The 23,329-nt window shown below is 39.1% G+C and overlaps 1 protein-coding gene across 2 annotated transcripts in view; it reads right to left on the bottom strand.

Annotated features, from left to right (window-relative positions):
* The window catches only part of LOC117924558 (general transcription factor IIE subunit 1-like), a 28,672-nt gene extending 5,941 nt beyond the window's left edge, over positions 1–22,731 (bottom strand). The window contains exons 1-8 of one of the 2 annotated variants that reach the window (XM_034843211.1): positions 22,610–22,731; positions 22,254–22,527; positions 22,086–22,147; positions 21,825–21,947; positions 20,775–20,895; positions 7,999–8,124; positions 6,377–6,486; positions 6,092–6,275 (exon numbers count right to left, since the gene is read on the bottom strand). In XM_034843211.1, coding sequence (XP_034699102.1) covers positions 6,092–6,275; positions 6,377–6,486; positions 7,999–8,124; positions 20,775–20,895; positions 21,825–21,947; positions 22,086–22,108 — 687 coding nt within the window. In that variant the 5' untranslated portion in view covers positions 22,109–22,147; positions 22,254–22,527; positions 22,610–22,731. The remainder of the gene's footprint in view (positions 1–6,091; positions 6,276–6,376; positions 6,487–7,998; positions 8,125–20,774; positions 20,896–21,824; positions 21,948–22,085; positions 22,148–22,253; positions 22,528–22,609) is intronic. The other variant, XM_034843210.1, reaches the window with a different exon arrangement.
* Positions 22,732–23,329: the final 598 nt, after the last annotated feature.

Here is a 23,329-nt window from a genome sequence, read left to right as displayed (position 1 = left end):
TAGTACTTACCTTCTTGTGTACCACTAACCAGACAAAAGACTTGACTTTCAAGGGGACTTGAGAATTCCAAACGAACTTAGTAGGGAAAACTAGAGGCAAACAAAAAAATTGGGATAAAGCAAGAAAGAAAGATTTGATTGTAAAAAGTCCTGAAGAAGATAAAGACCAGGATTTTAGATCTGGAACCGAAGGTGATAAATGTAGACGATCAAGAGACCGCATAAGGCCTTCTAAATCTTCTATCTCAGAATCGGAAAGGTTTCGGCGAAAGTTAAAGTTCCAAGAGAATGGGCGAGTAGAGTCGAGAATTGAAGAAATAGGAGTATTTTTATCCGTGACTACTCTAAGTAGTCTTGGATATTGGACCCCCAAAGGTTAGTCCCCCCACCACAAGTCTTCTCAAAACCGAATTCTTTCCCCATCTCTTACCACAAACCGAGTAAACTTGGAAAACTCTTGGGAGACTTATGCGATAGCCTTCCAAGGACAACGATGTCACCTTCTGACTATAGTGTTGGCATCCCAACCATTGGAGTGTGATCCATAAATGCTTAAAATAACCTGATGCCACAGAGCTGGACCCTCCCTAGGATATCTCCACAACCATTTCCCTAAGAGAGAGAAAGTCCTTATAGAAATCTTTCCAAATCCCAATCCCCCTTTAGCCTTCGGATTACACACTACATCCCAGCTAACCAGATGATTTCTTTTGCCTTCCCCAACCCCTGACCATAAAAAATCTCTTTGCAATCTCTCAATTTTTGCTGCCACTGAGGCGAGAATCTTAAACAAGGAGAAAAAGTAATAGGGCATATGGGTGAGACAAGATTGAATGAGAGTTATCCTGCCTCCAAAAGATAAATATGCCTTTTGCCACCCATCTAATCTTCTCGAGATCCTCTCAATCACAGGATCCCAAAAGCCACAAGCCTTGGGATTCCCTCTCAGAGGAAGACCTAGGTAGAGTATAGGCCACCTAGAAGCCTTGCAATCGAGCATCTCGGCCAACCTAGTAAGATGATTCTGTTCAAGATTAATGCCATAAATATTACTTTTGTCAAGGTTAACTTTCAGCCCAGAAATATGCCCAAACACTAGCAAAACACTCTTGAGGGTCAGCATATCCTCTTCTTGAGTGCTAGAAAAGAAAATGGTATCATCTGCAAATTATAAATGGGATACCCTTGTTTTGTTCCTACCCACCTTGAAACCCTTCAAGACATTTCTTTCCTCTACTCTCAATAACATCTTGCCTAATACATTTGCAACTAAAGTGAACAAAAAAGGGGATAAAGGGTCTCCTTGTCTTAAAACTCTAGATGCCTTAACTGACCCTTTAGCGTTTCCATTCACCAGGACTACAAAAGATACCGAGGACAAACAACCTCTCATCCATTTCCTCCATCTAGGACTAAACCCCTTCTTCTCCAACACATGATCCAAAAAACCCCAACTCACATGGTCATAAGCCTTTTCAAAGTCAATTTTGAAGACAACTCCTTCCTCCCCTAATCGTCTTTTCTCATCCACTATCTCATTGGCTATGAGAATTGCATCCAAAATTTGTCTCCCTTGAACAAAAGCTCCTTGAGTAGAAGGGATAGTTTCGTGAAGTACCCCTCTTAGACGCCCTGCTAACACTTTGGCTATTATCTTGTAAAGACTGGTGATCAAGCTAATAGGTCTATAGTCTGAGATTTTCTTTGACATGTTTTTTTTGGGTAACAGAACTATGAAGAAAGCATTAGTGCTTTGATTGATAATCTTGCTCCTGTGAAACTCTGTAAACACTCTCACTAGATCCTCCTTGATCACATCTCAACAATCTTGAAACACTGCAGTGGTAAAGTCATCAGGCCCCGGTGCCTTATCCCTATCTAACTGAAAAATGGCCTTAGAAATCTCTTTTTCAGTAAAAGGGGATTCCAACCTAGACACACTCTTACTAGATATAGGGGACCAATCTAAGCCTTCAACTCTCCAAGACTCTCCAGAAGGGCTCGCGTCGAGCTTTTCAAAATACCTTAAGATCTCCTCTTTGATGCTCTTTGAATTATTCATCACTAGGCCTCTTTCATTCTCCAACACCTTGATAAATTTCCTATTTCGTTTGCCATTAGCCACTTTATGAAAAAAATTTGAGTTACCATCCCCTTCCTTAACCCATTTCACACTAGCTTTTTGTCTCCAATGTATTTCTTCCCTCAAAATCAACTCCGCTAACTCCCCTTTTCTTAAGCTCTCTGGACTAAAAGTTTAGGGGAGAGACCCCCTTCTTGCTCCAAGGTATCAAAGTTAGCTAAATCGAACAGGATACTTTTTTTCCTTTCATTTAGCGCTCCAAAAGAAGCCTTATTCCACTCTTTCAATTTGGCCTTAACGAATTGTAATTTCCTCATGAACTTGTGACCTTCCCACCCATTTCCTTGAAACTCTCTCCACTAACTTCCAAAGCTCTCCTTAAAACTAGGATGTTGCAACCACATATTCTCAAACCTGAACGGTGTTGGGCCCCACTTGAACGGATTGGTTTCCAAGACTATCGGCCAATGATCCGATGTCCATCTAGGAAGAACTTCTTGAAGACTTTGAGGAAATAATTGTTCCCATTCATTTGAGTAAAGAAAACGATCTAATCTCTTGCATACGGGATACTCTTGCATGTTTGACCAAGTGAATGGTGCCCTCCTTAACGGTGAATCTATAAATTCTCAATCTCTTATAAAATCATCAAAGTCCTTCATGCTTGGGGTTAAACTAGAACCCCCCAATTTTGTGAACTTCTCCTTATGACATTGAAATCGCCACCCACACACCAATGTGGGGAAGAAAGTCCAAAAATGTCTGAAAGCTTCACCCAAAAATCCTTCCTAAGTACTGAGTTGTTTGGGCCATAAACTGCGGATAACCATAAGGATTCGCATCCATCCAATGCGAACTTGACTGAGACCAAAAAGGAACCTAATACTACCTCCTCACTACGCAATTTTTTAGAGTCTTAAATAATCAAAATCCCACCCGAAGCCCCGCATGCCGGAAGGGCTGCCCATTCCTTATTTCTGACTGTCCAAACACTACCCATGAACCTTCTGTCACACTTCGCCTTTTTTGTTTCCTGAATCATTACTACATCCGGCTTTTCTGATCTCAGAAAATCTTTCACCACCCTTCGCTTTTTCCTTAAATCCAAACCCCTGGTATTCCAACTAATTATCTTCATGGATGAAACTCATAGACCCTAATCTCCAATCCAGTTCCAATAGGTCTCACAAACCTGTGGATCATTTGCTCTTCCTCTTGGAATATACCTTAATATCCAGAGACTTTAAAACCTCACGCACTTTTGCCATTTTCCTGGGGGATAGTCCTTCTATTTGGAACTCACCCGATGGGGAGCCTGCAGTAACACCCTGGTAAACTGTAACCAGGTTGGAGGCCTTCATAGGAAAAATTGGTTTAGGCAAAAATGGATTGACACACTCGATCATCTGGTATGGAAAAGCAGGTTGGATCACCTCCATTGCAAGATTAGGGATGCCAATAGAAGTTTGACCTACAGAAACATCGTCATCTTTTTTGAAAAAAAATTCAGAGTTTACTCGATTTTCCATTGGAAACTGAGACTGAAAGGCCGAATCGGGAAGATTGGGAACAGAAGGACTCAGAGAGGAATAAGTCAAACCACAAGAAGGGGGTATAGAAGACGAAGGTGACTGAATAGGTGAAGATGAAATTACCTCCAGATTTTCTGCAACCAACAATCCACAATTCCCCATTAAGCTAGGCCCTTTACCTCTGTTTTCTAGCGTAGAGGGCAAAACCATGACTGCTGAGCCACGAAGATCGGACCCCACTCGGCTCGAAAAATCCTTTCCTGTCTTCGTCGGAGGAAAAATTGTTCAAAGCCATTTCGTTTCTTGATGACGAAGCCCCTTCCCCCAAACTTTTCTTCCGAAACCTTGGAAATCGACGAGAAAAGAGAGGACTCGCACTAGATCCTCGTTTTGCCTGAAAATCGGCCCCGGAAGCCTCTTCCTTTGGGTCCTCTTCGTTGTCTGCTTGGTTCTTCCTGTGCAATAGAGGCTTGCTACAACACCGAAGTCCCTGTCGGCGCTCAGAGCTTGGAGGAAAAAAGGTTGACCACAGCTTCTTTGAACCGAACATCACATTCTTCTTCGCGGAACTACTTGACCGAACCTCAAGAAGTACAAAAGTTGTTTTCTCCTTTCCCGCTACAGAAGGATCTTCTTCCTTTCGTAACGACAACACTGTCTCATCTGGGTTTTTTTCTTCTAGGCTTAGGCCCAACCCCAGCAGGCCTTTGGAATTGCAGCCCACTTTTGCATATTTTGGATCAGTCTTAAACAGTGACTGGGCCTTCCTCTCATAGGCCCGACAGCCCACAACAGTAGAGGCCTCGTCCCCTCCGGCCCTATCTCCTCCCGCTTCCTCAGTCCCAACAAGCCCATCGTCCGTTTTATTTGAATTCAAACTAGGCAGCGATGGAAACTGACCACCCTTACCACGTGTTCCCTCTGAAAGAAACACAGCCATACTCCTTTCTCCCCCCTTCCTCATTCTGCTATCTTCCTCGACACAGCATCTTCCCCCCGCCGTTGATCTTACTTTCCCCTCGCCTTCCTCCACCTATCCTCGAGTGAGATGCAAAAGCCTCCCGAGTTGACTCACCCTTTACACTACCTCTCCGACCGTCTTCATCTTCGACCACTACGACGGAAACTGTAAACACCCAATCCCTGTCTGTCACCTCTAACAAAGCTGGGAGGACTGACCTATCCTTGCTAAGATCGAACAACTTCAACGTTCGCTAATCAATTTCAATCACCGTTCCCCACTGCTCCACAATTTTCTTTAGGTGTACCTCGGACCATAGATGAAATGGCAATCCCCATAATTCGATCCAGCCTTCTCTGAACTTCCCCTCTATTTCTGAATTTTCCTTCAGCGACCACCTTCGCAACTGGACTACATTCCTTCCCTTAACCCTTAAATTCCTCAAATCTTGGAGAAAGAGAGTTTTCTTTGTTGTTTCATCGAAAAATACTCCTTTTCCACCTGAGATGGGTACAATCGTTACTACGCCTTTCTTCCCTAAGCTTCTCGCCACCGCTCGTCCAACCTCAACCCATTTAACACTATCATCATTGCATTCGCACACCACGACTCGTGCCCATCTCCCATCAGGAACAAAACCACCTCCCCTTGGTCCTTCACCATTGACTGCTTTCGCGAAGGATCGGTGTAGAGAACCCACATGATTGTGGGAATATCTTTTCCTTCTAAATTGCCTTCCTTTTTCAACTGCATTCGAAGGGGGGACCACCAACATTGAAGACAACGCGCTTTTAATATTCTCCCATCCTCTGCCCTTCTCGCCCTCAGGAATAATTAGAACAGAAGATTTTCTGTTGGTAGCGAACTCCGAGATCCTTATGAACCTTCCGTGGTTGTTGAAGCCAACTTCCATCAAGTGGACACTGCATTTTCCCCTGAACTTTCTGTTGAAACCCAGGTGGCTCTTCATTTCGATGGCTTTCGTCAAATGTTCGATCATCCACCTGACTGCATCCTTTTCAAAACCTAAGACAAAAACAGAGCCTCTACTGAGCTCTGTAATAGCACCAATTTCCTCCGTGCTCGCCTTCCAACCTAACCAAGAAGGTCTTCCTCTCCACAAAGACCTTCAACGTCCTTACCATGTTTTTCCTCACAGCTTCACCCCAACTACATAGCCTTACCCCTAGTTGATTACCAAAGCCTTCCCAGTCTAGCCCTAATGCAAGAATCTCCCAGCTCACCCCATCTATCCCATTCCATCCCACAGAGCAAAAGAGGCTCATGGCAGACAGCCAAAACATTATTTAATCATACCCATTAACATATTTTCTCTTTTAACTAGTTACAAAATCATGGCCATATTTCAAATTCATATATAAACATAGATATGCTGTTGTGGAATTTGAGGGAAAAAAATATTTATGCTTACACAAGCTGACCTGATGAGAAAATAGGGTAAGCAAATGAACATAATCAATATGGTAAGACATGAATAATCATAAAACAGGAGACCTCCATTTTTTGAAGCATGTCTTTCAACTTTTCACGTCGCCGCCTCCTGGCATTGTCATCCCCATCACCTATCTCTTGAGAAGCTAACTTGTCACTCTCCGCTACAAGTTCTCCATTGCAACTTTCACAATGAAAATATTCGTCTTCCATAGATATCAATCGTAGTGCATCTAAAGCATTGTATCTGGACATAAGCCATCAGGGAATGCTCCCTTCAGAATAAGGTAATTATTCCAGATGTATGTACTAGTTAAAAACTTTAAAAAAAATGGGGATGAAGCTAACCTTTTGCCACAATTGGGGCATATATACTCCTGAACTGTGTTCTTGTCCTCCAGTTCATCTTTTAGTTTTTTCTTCATACGATGCAATCTATATCTTACAACATCATAAATCTACAACAGATTTTCACATCAAGCTTTTTTTTTTGATAAGTAATGATGAGAATTATAAACACATACCAAACAAAGAGAACATCAAGGTACATAGGAAGTATACAAAGAGTGCCAAAAAGACATTTTTACATCAAGCTTTTTCATAAACACAAAAAGTCAAAATGGATGAGGAAGACAGAATAGAATGAATGAATGCAAATGTAAATTTTCAGTCAAATCCTTCTGTACTTTTCTTGGGAAGGAAAGAGCAAAAAACATTCCCTTTGAGGGTAATTTGCAATTCAATGGTTCTGACTAAAGTAGGTTTTTTTTATATGGGAAGCTTTTTGGAAAAATATTCTAACTTTGGACCAGCTGCAAAGAAGAGGATGGTCATGGTGAACCAATATTTTCTATATAAGGAAGAAGAAGAGTCCGAAGATCACACCTTTTTGCACTATGCTAGAACTAAGGTGTTAGGGAATTCGGTGTTTTCCTTACTTAGGATTGTTTGAGTGAATGGAAAGTTAGGTGTGAGAAACCTTTTTACGGTGGAATGATTCTTTTATAGGTAAAAATGAAAAAAGTTCTAAAGGTTTGTCACACTACATGTGTTTTGGACATTACTTACGGAGGCTACTAGAGATCTTTTGAAAGCAAAGAAATGTCTAATCAAGCACTAAAACCCACATTTTTTTGTAACCTTTTGTTACAGGTTAGATTATACATGGATGGGGGGTCTCTAACCTTGTTAGATTTTATAGATTTTATGAAGGGGCCTTTGTTTTTGTTAAGGAGAATGATATATATTATGAATCCAAATCCTACAAACTTAAGTTTTTAGGAAATTAGTTGTCCAACAGCTTCATGTCGTAGGAGATCATGTGTTCAAAACTCACCACATAACATTTATTTTCCCAATTTATTCAGCCTACATGTAACCCCAAAAGAAGTTGACTGTGATTGTTTGCCTATGAGCTTGTGTCTCCCTCCACATGCAGATATGGATCCACTTGTGAGGAAGGGTGTTAAAGAAAATGAGATGCATTGTGGACCCAAATCCTACAGTTTCTAGCAAAAGTGCACCAAAGTACATATCATGCTCTTTAGGACTCCAAAATGCATTGTGTTTTGCATTTTGGAGTCCTAAAGAGCATGATATGTACTTTGGTGCACTTTTGCTAGGTGTTGTTATTATACTTATTTTATTTGTGTTTTATAGGGCCAACATTTGGCCAACAAATCAACCTGATGGGTAAGTTAAACAGGAACCATAGTACGACTGTTCTATCGCCTTCTATGTCTCACCGAATCATTAAACATACAGCTACCAAATTTAATAATTACATATTTCAAGGAAAGTACATATTTGACAGATAACCCACTATGACATAATAAATATTCACTATTCATGTAATATAGAAGATATAAGGACAAAAGAGATACATTGAGAATCATTGAGTTCAAAATATTTGAATACAAACTAATAAGTGGATAAAATTATAAAATAGATACCATAAGTCTAGAAAGAACCTGCGCATAATCTAAGCAACAGTAAGAGTGAGTATGCAGCTTTATCTTTTCATCTCCCTCCTTAGTCTGTTGTCCATCACCTGTGGCAGCTATTGCAGCACTATATATTTTTGCACCCTTAGCAGTCTGTGACAAAACAAAACATCAAATATGCCTATAAGGGCTAGAAACATCAGAAATTTACTAACAAGAGGAAAACTTAGTAATGCATGTACAGTATCAAAATAAAAGCAGAATTCCAACATGAGAATCAATCATAAACCAAAGTAGAAGTTACAAATAAAAATGGAAACATATGGAAAAAGGAAACTTAGAGCAACAAATCATGAAGCTGATAGTTTGGGTAAGAGAGGGGTCTCATCTGCCATGGAGTTTGTGGGAGATCATATCTTTGCTGCTTTCTTTCCTTTGTCCCTCTTTCAACTAATAACAATTCCTCGTCATTCTTTTGACATTTTATTGCATCTATAATATCATTTTAGTTTCTTATAGGGAAAAAAAAGTTTAAAAGCAGAGGAACTTGTAGTAAGAAGGAGAGAGAACCTTCCGAAATCCAAAATAAAGCTGGCATAACCATCTATAAGTAAAAGTGGAGGCTCCAAAAAAAAAAGGTTGTTGAAAACTTTAGCAAGTGAGTTTGTTAGAAGAAATTTCTGGGAGACAAAAGTCAAGAAAATTATCGTTGAAGGAGAGTGATAGAAACACGAATTTTTTCAATAAAATGACAAATGCATAGAAAGGAAGGAACTTCATAAGTAGCATAAGGTGAATGGGGTCAAGCTCTCAAAATATTCTAAAATAAAAGAGCAACAAATGCTTTTAGAATCTTCTATCAAAAACAATAGAAGGGAGACTTAATATCACTGAGAGAGGCAAGATGTTTGGAGAGATTTAAGAAGAGGACTTTGAGGCCTTGACAAGGTTGTGTGGGGACACCTATCAAAAAAAAAAAAGGTTGTGTGGGAATAAGGATCTTAGTCCAAATGACTTCTCCATGGCTTTTTGACAGTTCAATTAGGACTTTGTGAAGACTGTAGTGATGGGTCTCTTTAGGGAATTATGTGAGAATGGTGTTTTGAGAGAAGCTTCAAAACAATGTTCTTGCTCTTAGTCCCTAAGAAAGGAGGAGAAAATGATTTAACGGACTTCAAACTTATTAGGTAGGTGGGCAGTTTGTATAAACTATTAAACTCCTAGCAAAAGTTTTTGCTAATAGAATAAAGAACATTGAAATAGTGGTATCCAACACTCAGAATGTCGTGTGGGGGGTAAACAAATATTGGATGCGATTCTTATTGCAAATGAGGCATTAGATTCAAGATTGAAGAGCGTAAGAGGAAATGTGTTTTTGCAAACTAGATATAGAGAAGGCATATGACCATACAATTGGGAATTCCTCTTAGTAGTTTTTAGAAAGCTGGGTTTGGGGCATAAATGGATGGTTTGATTCAATTTTTTTTTTATATAGGTAAAGAAAAGTCATATATAAAGTAAAGAGGAGACACCAAAAGCAATGCCCTCAAAGTATACAGTAAAAGCCTAAAGGCTAAACTCAGAGGGGGAGGGAAAGAAGCAAAAAACGTCATCTGCCCTTACTTAGAGTAACCAATCAATGAAGCTAACAAGAGAAATAGGGCTCATATCTACGGACACCCTAGACCAAGACTACAGATTACATACAAAAGAATTTTTCAATATTTGGATCGATAAATCCTTATTGTCAAGCTAACATGTTTCTTTCCTTTCACACTATCCAAAATATACAAATGGATGGTTTGATTCAATAGTGTATCTCAACAACAAGATTCTTTGTGTTGTTAAATGGAACTCTCAATTGGTTTTTTCAAAGTTTAGGAAGTTTAAGGCAAGGAGAGCATCTTCCTCTCTTTTTGTTCCTTTTGGAGCTAGAAATCCTTAGTAACGTTCAAAAGAGGGAGATGTTGCCTTCATTTCCTGTGATGCATGTGAAGAGCAAATGAAGTGGTTTAGTGAATTTGCCAATTGTATATATGAACAAAAAGAAATGTGGTTTTGGCCTAAGAGATTTAGCTTATTTTAAACAAGGTATTGCTCAGGAAGTGGCGTTGGAAATACTACCAAATAAACAAACTTTGATCAAAAGAACAAATGAATAAGATTTCTCCTCTATACCACGTAAAACCATACAAGGGAAATGTGATTTTACTCCCCTTTTAGATCAATCCATATACAAAGGAGGTTGAAGCTTTACTTCGAAGTTTTGCTATTTTAGCCCTTTATTTACATATCAAATTCTAGTAAAGCTTGATAACATGGAGAGGAATGCCCTTGAAACCTAAAGTTGTTAAGGCCCAAAAAGAGGAAAGGAAATAACTTAAGTCCCATATCAACTTTGTCCTTCTCTACTTATTCTAAAAAAATCTTACATTTCTTACCTACCATACCATCCAAATTAAAATGAGGCATGCAATTTACCAACAAGTTTTGCCTTTATTTGTACCTCCTAAACCCTTAAAGGGGATTGTTATCATATCACATATGCTCCTAAGAGGAACCCAATCAAGCTTGACTAGCTTGAATAATCTATGTCAAAGCATCAAAGTCATTAGACGACACAAAAAGAGATGATCAATCAATTTACTACTCCTCATAAACATAGTACAACAATTAAGACTAAGTGATTTACGAGGACTTGTCAACTATAAGTAAGCCAATGTTGATCTTCTTGTTGGCCACTAGCCATGAAAAGATCTTAGATGGGATTTAGACTGCCATATGAATTTTGTTGGAGATAAATTAACAAGTGTTAGTAGATTGGATAAGGCTAAAAGGAGGTATTTTACTATAAATATGACTAAACAAAATAATAACCAAGCTTTCTTATTCGTGACAAGCTAAATCAAGTGCACACAAGATATAGAGGACATGAATCTTTCCAAGTCTTCTATCTCCACATTGGTGAGGTTATGGTGGATGATAAGGTTTTGAGAAAAAGGAAAGGAGGTACCAAGAATAGATGAATCGAACAATCACAACTTTGAAATGATTTGGAAATTGAGAGTCTAGAGGTTGACCCTTTCACTACAAGTCTTCCTAAAAGCAAATCTTTTATCCCATCCCCCACTAAATGACAAGAATGACCTAAGAAATTCTGGAAAACCTATGTAATGACCTTCCAAGTGCACCAATGTGACCACCTGACTAGAATATTCGCATCCCAACCATTAGGATGAGTCCCATGGATACTCAATATTACCTTATGCCAAAAGCATCACTTTTCCTAGGATACCTCCAAAGTCATTTCCCTAAGAGAGCCTTATTGCTTAAAGAAATCTTTGGGCTTGCACATAAAGTCCCAATAATTAGATGATCTCTCTTTCCCTCCCTAATTTCTAACCATAGAAAATCCCTTTACATTTTCTCAATCTTTGTCGCCATTATGAATACAATCTTGTGTAGAGAAAGGAAGAAAAAAGGAATGTGAGGCAAGCAATACTAAATTAGGTTTGGTTTTTTTTTGGATATTGAATTAGGTTTATTCATCCACTTAAAGACAAAAAGGCCTTTTTATCATCCATCCAATCTTTGTGATACTTTGTCTACCATTGTATCCTTAAAAACACTAGTCTTTAGGTTCCTCCTTAGAGGAAGACCCAATTACAATAAGGGTCATTGAGAAACTTTATATTCGAGCATTGAAGCTAGTCTCAAAATCTAATCCTAACTCATATTGATAATAGATAAAGTGTTCTTGTTTACATTGATCTTAAGTCTTGAAATGCGTCGAAAGACTATCAAGATAAGTCTAACGTTTTGCAATTCTTCCATGTTGACTCTTAAAAAGAAAATGATGTCATTTGCAAATTGTAAGTGAGACAACTTTGCTTTACTCCTTATTAGGAAACCTTCCAAGAGACCTCTTGCCCTTACAATCAACATCATCCTACTTAAGACATCGACTGCTATGGTAAATAGAAAATGGGAAAAGAGGATCTCCTTGCTGGCACTACCATTCACCATGACTTCATAATTTGTTGAGGATAAACAAGCCTTAATCCAAGACCTCCATCTAAAACTAAACCCCTTCCTTTCTAGTGCTTGATCTAGAAAACCCCACTCCATATGACCATAGACCTTTCCAAAATCAATCTTGAAAACTACTCCATCCTCCTCCTAATCATCTTTTCTCATCCATCATTTCATTGTCTATCAGTACTAAATCTAAATTTACCTCCCCTCAACAAAAGCTCCTTGAGATAGATGAATGATTTCCTAAAAGATTCCTTGGATATGACCTAATAAGACTTTAACTATGATCCTATACAAATTTGTAATCAAGCTCATTGGTTTAAAGTCCAAAATTTTGTTAGTGTAAATCCTCTTTGACACAAGAACTATAAAGTTAGCATTGGTACTTTGGTTTATTACCTTGTTATTGTGAAACTCAATGAACACTCTTTGTAAATTCTCTTTAACCACATCTCAACACTTCTAAAACACAACTATGGAGAAATCATTTTGACTTAAAGTCTTTTCCTTATGTAGCTAAGAGACTACTTTTTGGACTACTTATTTAACGAGGGACAATCTAACCAATTAGCTTTCTCCACCAAAACGGGAAATCAATCTACTCCTTCTAACCTCCAAGAGTCTCTCAGGGGTCTAGATGCAACTTTACAATAAATTATACTATCTCCTTCAATATGCTTTCAAGATTATCTAGAGTTGCCCCTTCTTCATTCACCAATGATTTGGTGAACTTCCTATTTCTCCTTCTATTTGTCACCCTATAGAAGTACTTAAAATAACAAAGTATTGGAAGGCAGGGGGGTTGATCCCATGAGGTAAGGGTAGGAGACAAAGTTTAGATATGGAAAGCAACAAGGAGAGGGTAGGGTGATTTTAAAAGTACTTATTTTGAGAACGGAAATGGAAGGATAGTGAAGTTTATGAGGAATCCCAATTTTCTAATTAAGTGAAGAAATCAAAACTGAGAAGATTATGAGGCATCCCAATTTCCATCAATGCTTTGGCATTAACCTATTCGCTAACCACTATCCATTAGAAGGCTCCTATTTTACACCTAGGTATAAGCTTTTGGATAAGCCCGGATTGGGCTTTGGGCCTGGGATAGAGGAGATAAAAGGAGTCAGGGCTCATTCTCATCCTGAGGTCGCGGAGATGGAAGTCAGGGCTACAGAGGATTTGTCGCGCGCTCAAGTTAGTGAGGATGCGGGGGTCGCCTGATATCACGGAGGGGATTGGAGGGTTTTAGAAGCTTTCTTGGTGAATGCTAGAGCGTTGTTGACCGACGAAGCGTTGACAGCCGAGGCATCCAGGTATGAGTCCTTTCCCGCTATCTTTGGGGGCGATCAGGACATCTTCTCTTCTTCTACTTCTTCAGGGTGTGATCGGGCTCTTGTGGTGGGAGTTGTTTATGGATTGGAAGACGCTGTTGAAGGCGTTGGTTTTCAGGCTCCGTTGTGCGCTGTGTTGATTGATGGTAGTCCGTGGGTGATGAACACAGAGGGGGAAAAGTCTATGGGTAATAAGCCGGAGGCTATTGAGGAACTGCAAGAAAGAGAGGTTCCTGGCACTAGTTGGGATGAAAGAAGCTTGGTAAAGTTCAGTAAGTCTTTGGGGTTCACGACAGAAGGTGTTGAAGGGGAAATCCTAAAATTGCTTCAAAGATTGAAAACCAAAAGAGATTAATGTAAGAAAAAGGAAACTCTAGGAATGACTAGGTTTGAGTGGGAAGTAAAAAAGTTAGAATGTTCGATTAATTACGATGGAGAGAGTAGAAAGAAAGGTTTGGACATAAGAGGAAGGGATAGAGCTTTGTGTTTTAAATGAAGATTAAGAATTTATCTTGGAATGTTCAAGGGGTAAATGATAGAAATAAGAGGAAATTAATTAAAGCCTTAATTAATTCCCAAAAAGTGGATTTGGTTTGCCTGCAGGAGACTAAAATGACAGAGATGTCTTTAGGGGTGGTGCGAAGCCTAGGAGTGGGGAGCATTGAATGCTAGGGGTGCAACTGGAGGGGTGGTAGTTTTCTGGGATAATAGAGTGTTGGAGCTAGTGGGAATGGAGGTGGGTCTTTTCTCCATTTCCTATCGGTTCAAGAATTGTGAAGATGGTTTCAGATGGATTTTTTCAGGAGTGTATGGTCCTACTATGAAAAGATATAGAGAATTTTTTTGGGAAGAGTTAGGGGCCATCTGCGGGCTTTGGAATGACCCTTGGTGTATTGGAGGAGATTTCAATATGATCAGATTTCTTAATGAGTGCAGAAGAGGAAGGACCTAATCCCAAAAAAAGCGGGCGCGGAGGACCTTAGAGATTTTAGACCGATTAGTTTGGTGGGAAGATTGTATAAACTATTGGCAAAAATGTTAGTTAATAGGCTTAAGAAGGTAGTGGGAAAGGTGGTGTCTTCAGCTCAAAACGCTTTTGTTGAAGGAAGACAAATTCTTGATGTTGCCCTAACTGCCAATGAGGCAATAGACTCATTGCTGAAGCGAAATGAGAGTAGAGTGTTGTGCAAGCTGGATATAGAGAAGACATACGATCACTTGAACTGGAATTTTTTGCTGTTTGTATTGCAAAGTATGGGTTTTGGGGAGAAGTGGACCGGTTGGATTTCCTGGTGCATTTCCACAGCAACATTTTCTGTCTTGATCAATGGCACTCCGGCGGGTTTCTTCAACAGTTCAAGGGGGCTGCGTTAGGGGGATCCACTTTCTCCCTACCTTTTTGTGATTGGGATGGAGGCTCTTAGTAGGCTCATCCTTAGAGTAGTGAGGGAGGGGGGTTTCTTTCAGGTTGCAGGATACAAGGAAGAAGTGGAGACAAGGCTTTGGTATCTCATTTGCTATTCGCTGATGATACTTTAGTTTTTTGTGAAGCTTCCCAAGATCACATGGCTTACTTAAGCTGGTTGTTGATGTGGTTTGAAGTCATATCAGGTTTGAGAATCAATTTGGATAAGAGCGAAATTTTGCCGGTTGGGAAAGTAGAGAATATGGGGGTTTTGGCTCTTGAGGTTGGTTGTAAAGTGGGAAGGTTGCCAACTTCTTACTTAAGGATCCCTTTGGGGGCAAATCACAAGTCCATGGCCGTTTGGGATGGGGTGGAAGATAGATTTTGGAAAAGGCTTGCCATGTGGAAAAGGCATTTTATCTCCAAAGGCGGGAGAATTACTCTAATTCGTAGCACTTTGTCAAGTATGCCCATATACTTGATGTCTTTACTATGAATGCCAAGAGTGATTAGTTTAAGATTGGAAAAAATTCAAAGGAACTTTTTGTGGCAAGGGGGAGCTTTGGAGAGGAAGCCTCATCTAGTAAAATGGGATACCGTTTGTTTGGACAAAAGAAAGGGTGGCTTGGGAGTTAAACGTCTGTTTACTCTCACTAGGGCCCTTTTATGTAAGTGGAACTGGCGCTTTGCGAATGAAAGGGAGACTTCAGGCATGTCATTAGTAGGAAGTTCGGGGAGGAAGAAGGGGGTTGGTTGACTAGAGAAGTTAAGGAGGGTTTTGGAGTAGGCTTTTGGAAGGAAATAAGGAAAGAAGGCGCTCTTTTGCAAAACAAAGTTGTTTTCTCTGTGGGGAATGGTACAAGTGTGAAATTTTGGAAAGATAATTGGTGTGGGAACTTCGCCCTCTGTAATTCCTTTCCCTCTTTGTATGTTTTTGCGTCTTATAAAGAGGCTTGGTTAGTGGAGTTGTGAGATCATTCGGGAGGAGAAGGGGTTTGGAGCCCTAGGTTCTCTAGGCCCTTTAATAATTGAGAGGTGGAGGAGGTGGAGAGATTACTTTTGTTAATCCGGGGAAGGAGGCTTAATCCGCTTTTGGAAGATAGAATGCTGTGGAAAGAGACTAAGGATGAGATTTTCTTAGTTAAATCTCTTTACAGTGCTCTAACTTCAAGAAGAGTTGTTTAATTCCCTAATAGTATTATTTTGAATCCTTGTGTGCCTACCAAAGTGAGTTTTTTTGCTTGGGAAGCATCTTGGGGTAAGGTGCTAACTTTGGATCAACTTAAAAAGAGGGGTCAGTCTCTAGCTAATAGATGCTTCCTTTGCTATGAGGAAGAAGAGACAATTGATCATATTCTTATTCAGTGCTCTAGGGCAAGAGGTTTATGGGAGTTATTGTTTGCTCTTTTTGGCGTTACTTGGGTCCTTCCTTTTTCGGTTAGAGATACCCTTTTTGGATGGTGTGGCTTTAACATAGGCAAGAAGTGTAGAAAGGTGTGGAAGGTAGCCCCTTTGTGTATTTTTTGGGCGGTTTGGAAGGAAAGAAATAGGATTGCTTTTGATAATGAGAAACTTTCGATTCATAGGTTGAAAAATTCTTTCGTATGTAATCTTTGGTTGTGGACTAAGTCGGTTGTAAATGAAGGACCTCTTCCTTTACTCAGTTTTTTTTTATTGGCTAGGTGCTAGTTGAGGGTTGGTTTTGTATCCCCTCTTCTTTTTTGTGCCTTTTGGCGCCTCTTGTATACCCCTTGTATGCTTTTGGGTTAGCCTCAAGGTGCCCTTTTCTAATATGTTTCTTTTCTGTGTGTTTGCCTATGAAAAAAAAAAAGCTTTTAGATAAAATTAGTTTGGCAAAGACAACCATAGAATAACTTGAATAGAAGGTGGAAAAAACAACTTCAAGGAAAAGAAATTTGAAAATGTTAATGCTCAATGTCTCTCATTAGGAAAAGAAGACATTCTTTATAGGAAGCAAAAAAACATATGCAAGATGCAAAGAAAGCAGTAAAAAGGAGTAATATATTAACCCACTTTGAGTTGGATATTTTTTTTTTTTTATAAGTAAATCATAATTGTATTAAAACAGAGGCGAAAAGCCACAAAGCATATAGGGGGTGTACAAGGCAACTAACACCTCTCAAGCAAAAAAGAAAGCCATCAGAGCCTCACCACCCCTTAATTGGAAGCTAACCACTCCAAGAAGCCTATAAGGGATAGACTCCTCTCCAATATACAATCTAGTCCAGCTCCATAAATTACAAACAAAAAAATTCTTAAGTTTCTGAATATCTAACACAACCCCCCTAAAAGCTAATCTATTCATCTCCTTCCAAACTGTCCAAAAAATACACAACAGTATGGATTTCCATATCTTTTTCCTTTTCTTCCCCACAAAAGGGCCCCTCCAACTAATTAAGACCTCATTTACAGTTTTTGGAAAGACCCACCGCACACCTGATAACCCAAGGACGATATTCCACAGGACTCTAACCACTATACAGTGTATAAGAATATGATTTACAGTTTCTTCTTCACACAAAAAACAACAATTAGAGAGTTGCCATCCTCTTTTCTGAAGCCTGTCAAGAATAAGCACCCTCCCCCACGTAGCCTCCCAAGCAAAGAACGCAACCTTGGTTGGAACTTTATCCACCCAAATACAACTTGACGGAAAAGCAGTGTCATTGGGCTTGGCCAACAAGTTGTACGCTTCTTTGACCCTAAACTATTTGTTTCTTCCTCTCTTCCAAAAAATTGAGTCTTCCTCCAAAGAGGGTCTATGACCTCTCAAAACAAGAGCAAGTCCCCTACCATATCCAACTCTCAATCATTAAAATCCCTCAAAAATCTTAGATTTCAACCCCCTTGACCAAAATTTTGATTCCACATCTCCTTCACCGTAGCATTCCTATGAGAAGCCATAGCAAATAGATGAGGGAAGTTTTGGGACAGCGTTGTACCAATGCACCAAACATCAGTCCATAATCTGATTTTGGTGCCCTTCCTAGCTATGAGCACCATGTTATCCCAACACCAATTAGTTTTCTTCAAAATTTCCTTCCAAACCCCAACTCCGAACGCCCCATTAGCCTTCTTTGTCCTCCAACCATGACCTTCTTGCCCATATTTCGCCATTATCACTTGTTTCCAAAGATTGTCTTTATCAAAAGCAAACCTCCAAATCCATTTACCAAGCAAGGCTTTGTCAAGGGTGCTAGCTTCCTTAACCCTAGCCCACCCTTATTCTTGTCCGCACAAACCACCTCCCAATTAACTAGATGAACTTTCCTTTCCAAGTTTCCCCCTCCCCAAAGAAAATCTCTTTGCACTTTTTCTAACCTTCTAGCAACGGTCTTAGGCATCTGGAAAAGAGACATTTGATAGATTTGGCATACTAGCCAAAGTGCTCTTTATGAGAGTGATTCTCCCACCTTTGGAAATATATTGTCATTTCCACAGCGCAAGTCTCCTCCTCATTCTCTCTTTCACCCCATCCCACACAGAATGAGCCTTGTTAGGAGCCCTTAAAGGCAGACCCAGATATTGAGAAGGCAAAAAGCCCACCCTACACCCTAACTCCGTTGCCAACTCATCGATCTCCTCCACCACACCAATTGGGATGATTTCACTTTTGGCCAAATTAATTCTTAGACCTAAAGCAGCTTCAAACCAGAATAAAATCCAGCTTAAGTGAGTTAGGTGTTCTTTATTAGCCTCACAGAACACAACTGTGTCATCAGCAAAGAATAAATGAGAAATATTCAGGGTGGCCTTCTACCACCCCGAATACTACACCCTGAAAGGAAACCCCCAGCAACAGCCCTCCTAATAAGAGCATCTAGCACTTCCATTCCCAATACAAAGAGGTAAGGAGATAGGGGATCTCTTTGGCGAAACCCCTTAGTACTTGGGAAAAAGCCAGCTGGCACCCCATTAACCAGGACTGAAAACTTGGCTGAAGATAAACAACTCCACATCCAACCCAACCACTGTGATCCAAATCCAATTTTTTGTAAGGCCTTCAACAAAAATTGTCAGTTAATGTTGTCATACGCTTTCTCAATATCCAATTTGCATATGAGCCCTTTCTCTTTTCTTTTCTACCACGAGTCTATCACTTCATTTGCAATTAATGAAGCATCAAGAATTTGTCTTCCCAACACAAAGGTATTCTGGGCTAGGGATGCCACTTTACCTAACTCTCTCTTGAGTCTGTTAGCTAACACTTTAGCGAGCAGTTTATATAGCCCCCCCAAAAGGCTAATGGGTCTAAAATCTCCAAGATCCTCAACCCCACCTTTCTTAGGAATCAGAACCAGGAAAGTATTACTGAGACTCTTGAGAAAAGAGATATGCTCATGGAACTCCTTAAACATTTCCAGAATCTCCTCTTTAACGAAATCCCAACAGCTTTGCCAAAACGCCATAGTAAAGCCATCCGGCCTAGAGGCTTTGTCCCCATTCATCTCCATCAAAGTCGAATGAACCTCAATCTCAAAAAAAGGGATCTCCAGATTCTCTGCTTCTTGCTGGTTGATTTGTTCTAATTGTAGCCTCCCAATATCCGCCTTCCAACTCGAATCTTCAGAAAGCATCTGCTGGTAGGCATTAGCAACCCCTTCCCTCACTTCCTGCTCCTCTGAAAGCCACACCCCATTAATTTTAATTCTGTCCAGGGAGTTATTTCTACAATGGGCGTTTATCATACGATGGAAAAAACCCATATTTTTATCTCCTTCCCTTTGCCATATCTCCCTTGAGAGTTGTCTCCAATGGGTTTCTTCCATGAGTACCCATTTTTTATAACTTTCCTTTGCTTCCTTTTTTAATTCTGTTTCCTCCAATGACAGACTTCTCTCACTTTCCATCCGGTCCCAAAATTCCACCTGCTGTAGAGCTGAAACTTTATTGCACTCCAAACTCCCAAAAACCTCTCTATTCCAAACTTTTAGTTTTTGTTTGATCCCCTTCATCTTTGTAGCCAATCTAAAGCTAACAGTGTCTCTAACCTCAATCCCCCTCCACCAACTTCGGATAAGATCTATAAAGCCCTCAACCTTAAGCCACATGTTTTCGAACCTAAAAGGAGAGGGACCTCTTCTTAGCCCGCCACCCTCTAGAAGGACAAGGAAGCGATCGGAGATAGGCCGAGGTAGTCTGCTTTGGAGCACGCCACTGAAATGATCTAACCAACTAGGAGACACAAGAAACCTGTCTAATCTAGCCCAGGATTGATTGTTAAGACCCCCGCTCCAAGTAAACACTTCCCCTTACAGTGGAAGATCCACCAGTCCTAACTCGTCGATAATTTGAGCAAACCTCCTCATCATTGAGGTTATTCTCCCTTGTCTGCTTCTTTCTCTTTGGAAGAGGGTAATATTAAAATCACCCCCTAAGCACCAAGGATCTTCCCAAATTCCTCTAATGGCCCCAAACTCTTCCCACAAGCATTCCCTTTCCTCTTTGGTGAAAGGACCACAGACAGGAACACCCAGACAACCCCATCTTCCACATTCCTGAATCTGTAGGATAGAGAGAATTAGCCCTTCTCCCAATCCAATATTTCCAACGGTTTTAACTTTGTGTTGGATATAACAAGCTTAGGCTTATCGGTTTTAATTTTGTTTTCCTAGTTTTTTTTCCTTTTGCTCTATTGATGAAGGAATCTTTGTCCCTTTCTTGCACTTTTCTCACCCTTCAAAAAAATATGCCTTTCATCATGAGGGAGATAGATAGAATAGCTATAGTGGTAGATTGAATTGCCTAGTATACTATTTTGTCCCTTTCTTAAAAAGTCAAGTGGATGTGGTTAATTTTCGGTGTATGGGATAGACTAGAATGTAGCCCACTTTAAATAGATAACATAGATACCATGCCATTTGATATAGCTTTTCATGACAATTGATATCCTCATGATAAGTTTTGCAAAAAATATGGTAAGAAAGAAAAAGGTAAACAAGATAACTATGAAAAAGTGGTAGCAATAAGTAACAAGTACATGAGTGAATAACATTAACCACAAAAGTACTGACCTCTCTCCTATGATCCCGGGTAACTAATTTTTCTTCTTCAAAAAATCGTAGAGTCCGACGAAGCTGCTTTGAGTGAAGCTTTAAGTCCTTTGCCAAATCTTCTTCTCTAACCCATTGTCGTCTAGGATAGAAGAAAACAAAAGTCATAACAAACCATAACCTGTAAAAGAGCCAATTCTGCCACTCAAGCAAGTGGAAAAAGCATCATATTTTTTTGATAGGCAAACAAGAAATATATTAGAAGCGCCAAAAGAACTAGTGCACAAGGGTACACAGGATGCATACAACATGCACATAGAGGCAAAACAAAAAAAGGGAAAATAAAAACTACTTCCTCCCTCAACAAAAACCCAACAAATTAACAAAATCAATTAAAGGCATAGTGGAAAAAGCATCATATTGGAGCACATGGACTTTGGATTCTGATAATTCTTGCTAGAATCACATCCTGACTACTAATCATCTTACATACAGATTTACAACCATGATATTACATATTCGACTTACTCAAGTGGCTAGCTGTTTAGGTAGCCATACTGGAGGTTTCAGGTTTAATCCCAAGTAACAATAAACAAACGAATAAAATTTTACCCATCAAAGAAAGGGGGCTCTTCAATAATGTTCTGATCAGGATATCCATGAGAAACAAAGATCTGATTCATAATTATGTAGCACATGTTAGCAACAAACCCAAGTCTTCACTATTTAATTCCCACAAAACTGTCCAGCTCATCGATCATTTATCATTTAAAGCATTTGTATATTACCGCATTATTGCAAGGTTTGGAATTGAGATCTTTAACACATTTAAGCTTATTTTGTTATTGCTTTGCTGCTTGCAGGTTCCTAACTCCAAAAGATATCACAAACCTCCATATTTTTATTAGTGGGATAAAATATTCCAATCCCAGATCTACCCTGGTAGTGAACCAAACATAGAACAGAATATTATTTTTTTTGATAAATTGCATAGAACAGAATATTATATCCCAATCCAGGCCCATGTCCTGCTAACAAAATGCAGAAATCAAATTAGTAAAATAGTAAAACCTTGTGAGAGCATCAAGCACCACTACAGCAATGCCCCGGTTATCACTCCTCCCAGTCTTGGGCTGGTTGTCTCCTTTGGTTGTTATATCGTCATAAAATGCTCTAGCTGCAAGCTTCACCAACCTGTGAAAAATTTATCGAAAAGGCAAAACAAAGAAGAAACAAGAAAAACAATTAAATCAACATTCTTGTTTTGGAGAATCAAAGTCATATTAGAATAACAAGTTGATCTGACAAATTTGGCTCAAAGGGAAATTATACCTATTGAATGGTTCAACGCTCATGTTTGTTCATCAATTTGTACAGCACGATCTGGATTTTTGCTGAGATAGTACAAAGCATAAGATTTTTTTTTTTTAATCAATATAATATGATTTGACATCATTCACTAATTATAGAGCAGCAATTCATCCCTTTAGTATTTTCTACCTTCACACCAGTATCATGATCAAGCAGTAATGCAATTCTAATTTTATTAGTGCGCCCTGGAGTGTTCCAACAACACATGGAAGCGTTCCCAAAAAAAAGAAAAAGAAAAAGAAAAAGAAAAAGAAAAGTAATCAAAACCCCATAATCCAGTCCATTCAGGGTGGATTTCGGGTTTTTATAAACTATTCCTCATATCTCCCTACCCTCATGCAATATACCACCAGAACACAACCCAGATCCAAAGAAACGAAAAATTCAAACACGAGCCCGAGACCTGCCAAAAAAAATCCAATTCAGAAAAAAGGCAAGGTAATCGACGGAGGATAAATCGTAAACGTAGAAAAGGGATAGATTACCAAAAATGAAAACGGAATAATCTCCCTCGCTGCGTACACTCAAGGTCGACTTCAGAGGGCGCCCTCTCGCTCTTTTTCTCTCTGCCTCTCCCGTCTCTGGAAATTTTAGTATTATTTTTTGCATTTTATTTCCAACTTACCCCCTCATTTTTGTTATTACCATGCCTTCTAGAGGTCTCCACATAAATTAATCTGGGCAAAGAAGGCGTTGGGTGGTTAGTTAAAGGTTTTTGAAAGATTGTAGATGAAACAATCAAGAACAATTATCATATTTTTATAAAAAAATTAGCCTAAATTCTTTTAATATATTTATATTCATTTAATTTAAAATTATAAAAATACTTTTATTAAAACAAATTTGATAATATTTTAAATAAATTTATATAAAATATTTTATTTAAGATTTAATTTTAAATATTTTATTAAAAATATGTGGTAACAATTTTGTTTATTAACATTAATTTATTTAAAAAACTAAAATTATTAATAATTTAAATGTAATGATTAATTAAAAATAAAAATGCATTGCAAATAAAATTCATAATTTTATTTTTCTTTGAAGTGGAAAAAAAGATTTAAATTTGTAATAAATAAATAAGGTTGGTGGTATTATACATTGGATGACTTAAAAAAGTGTGATGAAATAGGTGTACTCATTGGAGGTGCAGCACACGGAATCTGGATGGAAGGACACAAAGGAAAAAGGGTGGTTTTCATAGG

The sequence above is a fragment of the Vitis riparia genome, chromosome 11 (assembly GCF_004353265.1).
Source record: "Vitis riparia cultivar Riparia Gloire de Montpellier isolate 1030 chromosome 11, EGFV_Vit.rip_1.0, whole genome shotgun sequence".
Taxonomy (NCBI): domain Eukaryota; kingdom Viridiplantae; phylum Streptophyta; class Magnoliopsida; order Vitales; family Vitaceae; genus Vitis; species Vitis riparia.
The sequence above is the reverse complement of the archived record's forward strand: the minus strand, read 5'-3'. Positions and strand labels throughout refer to the sequence as shown.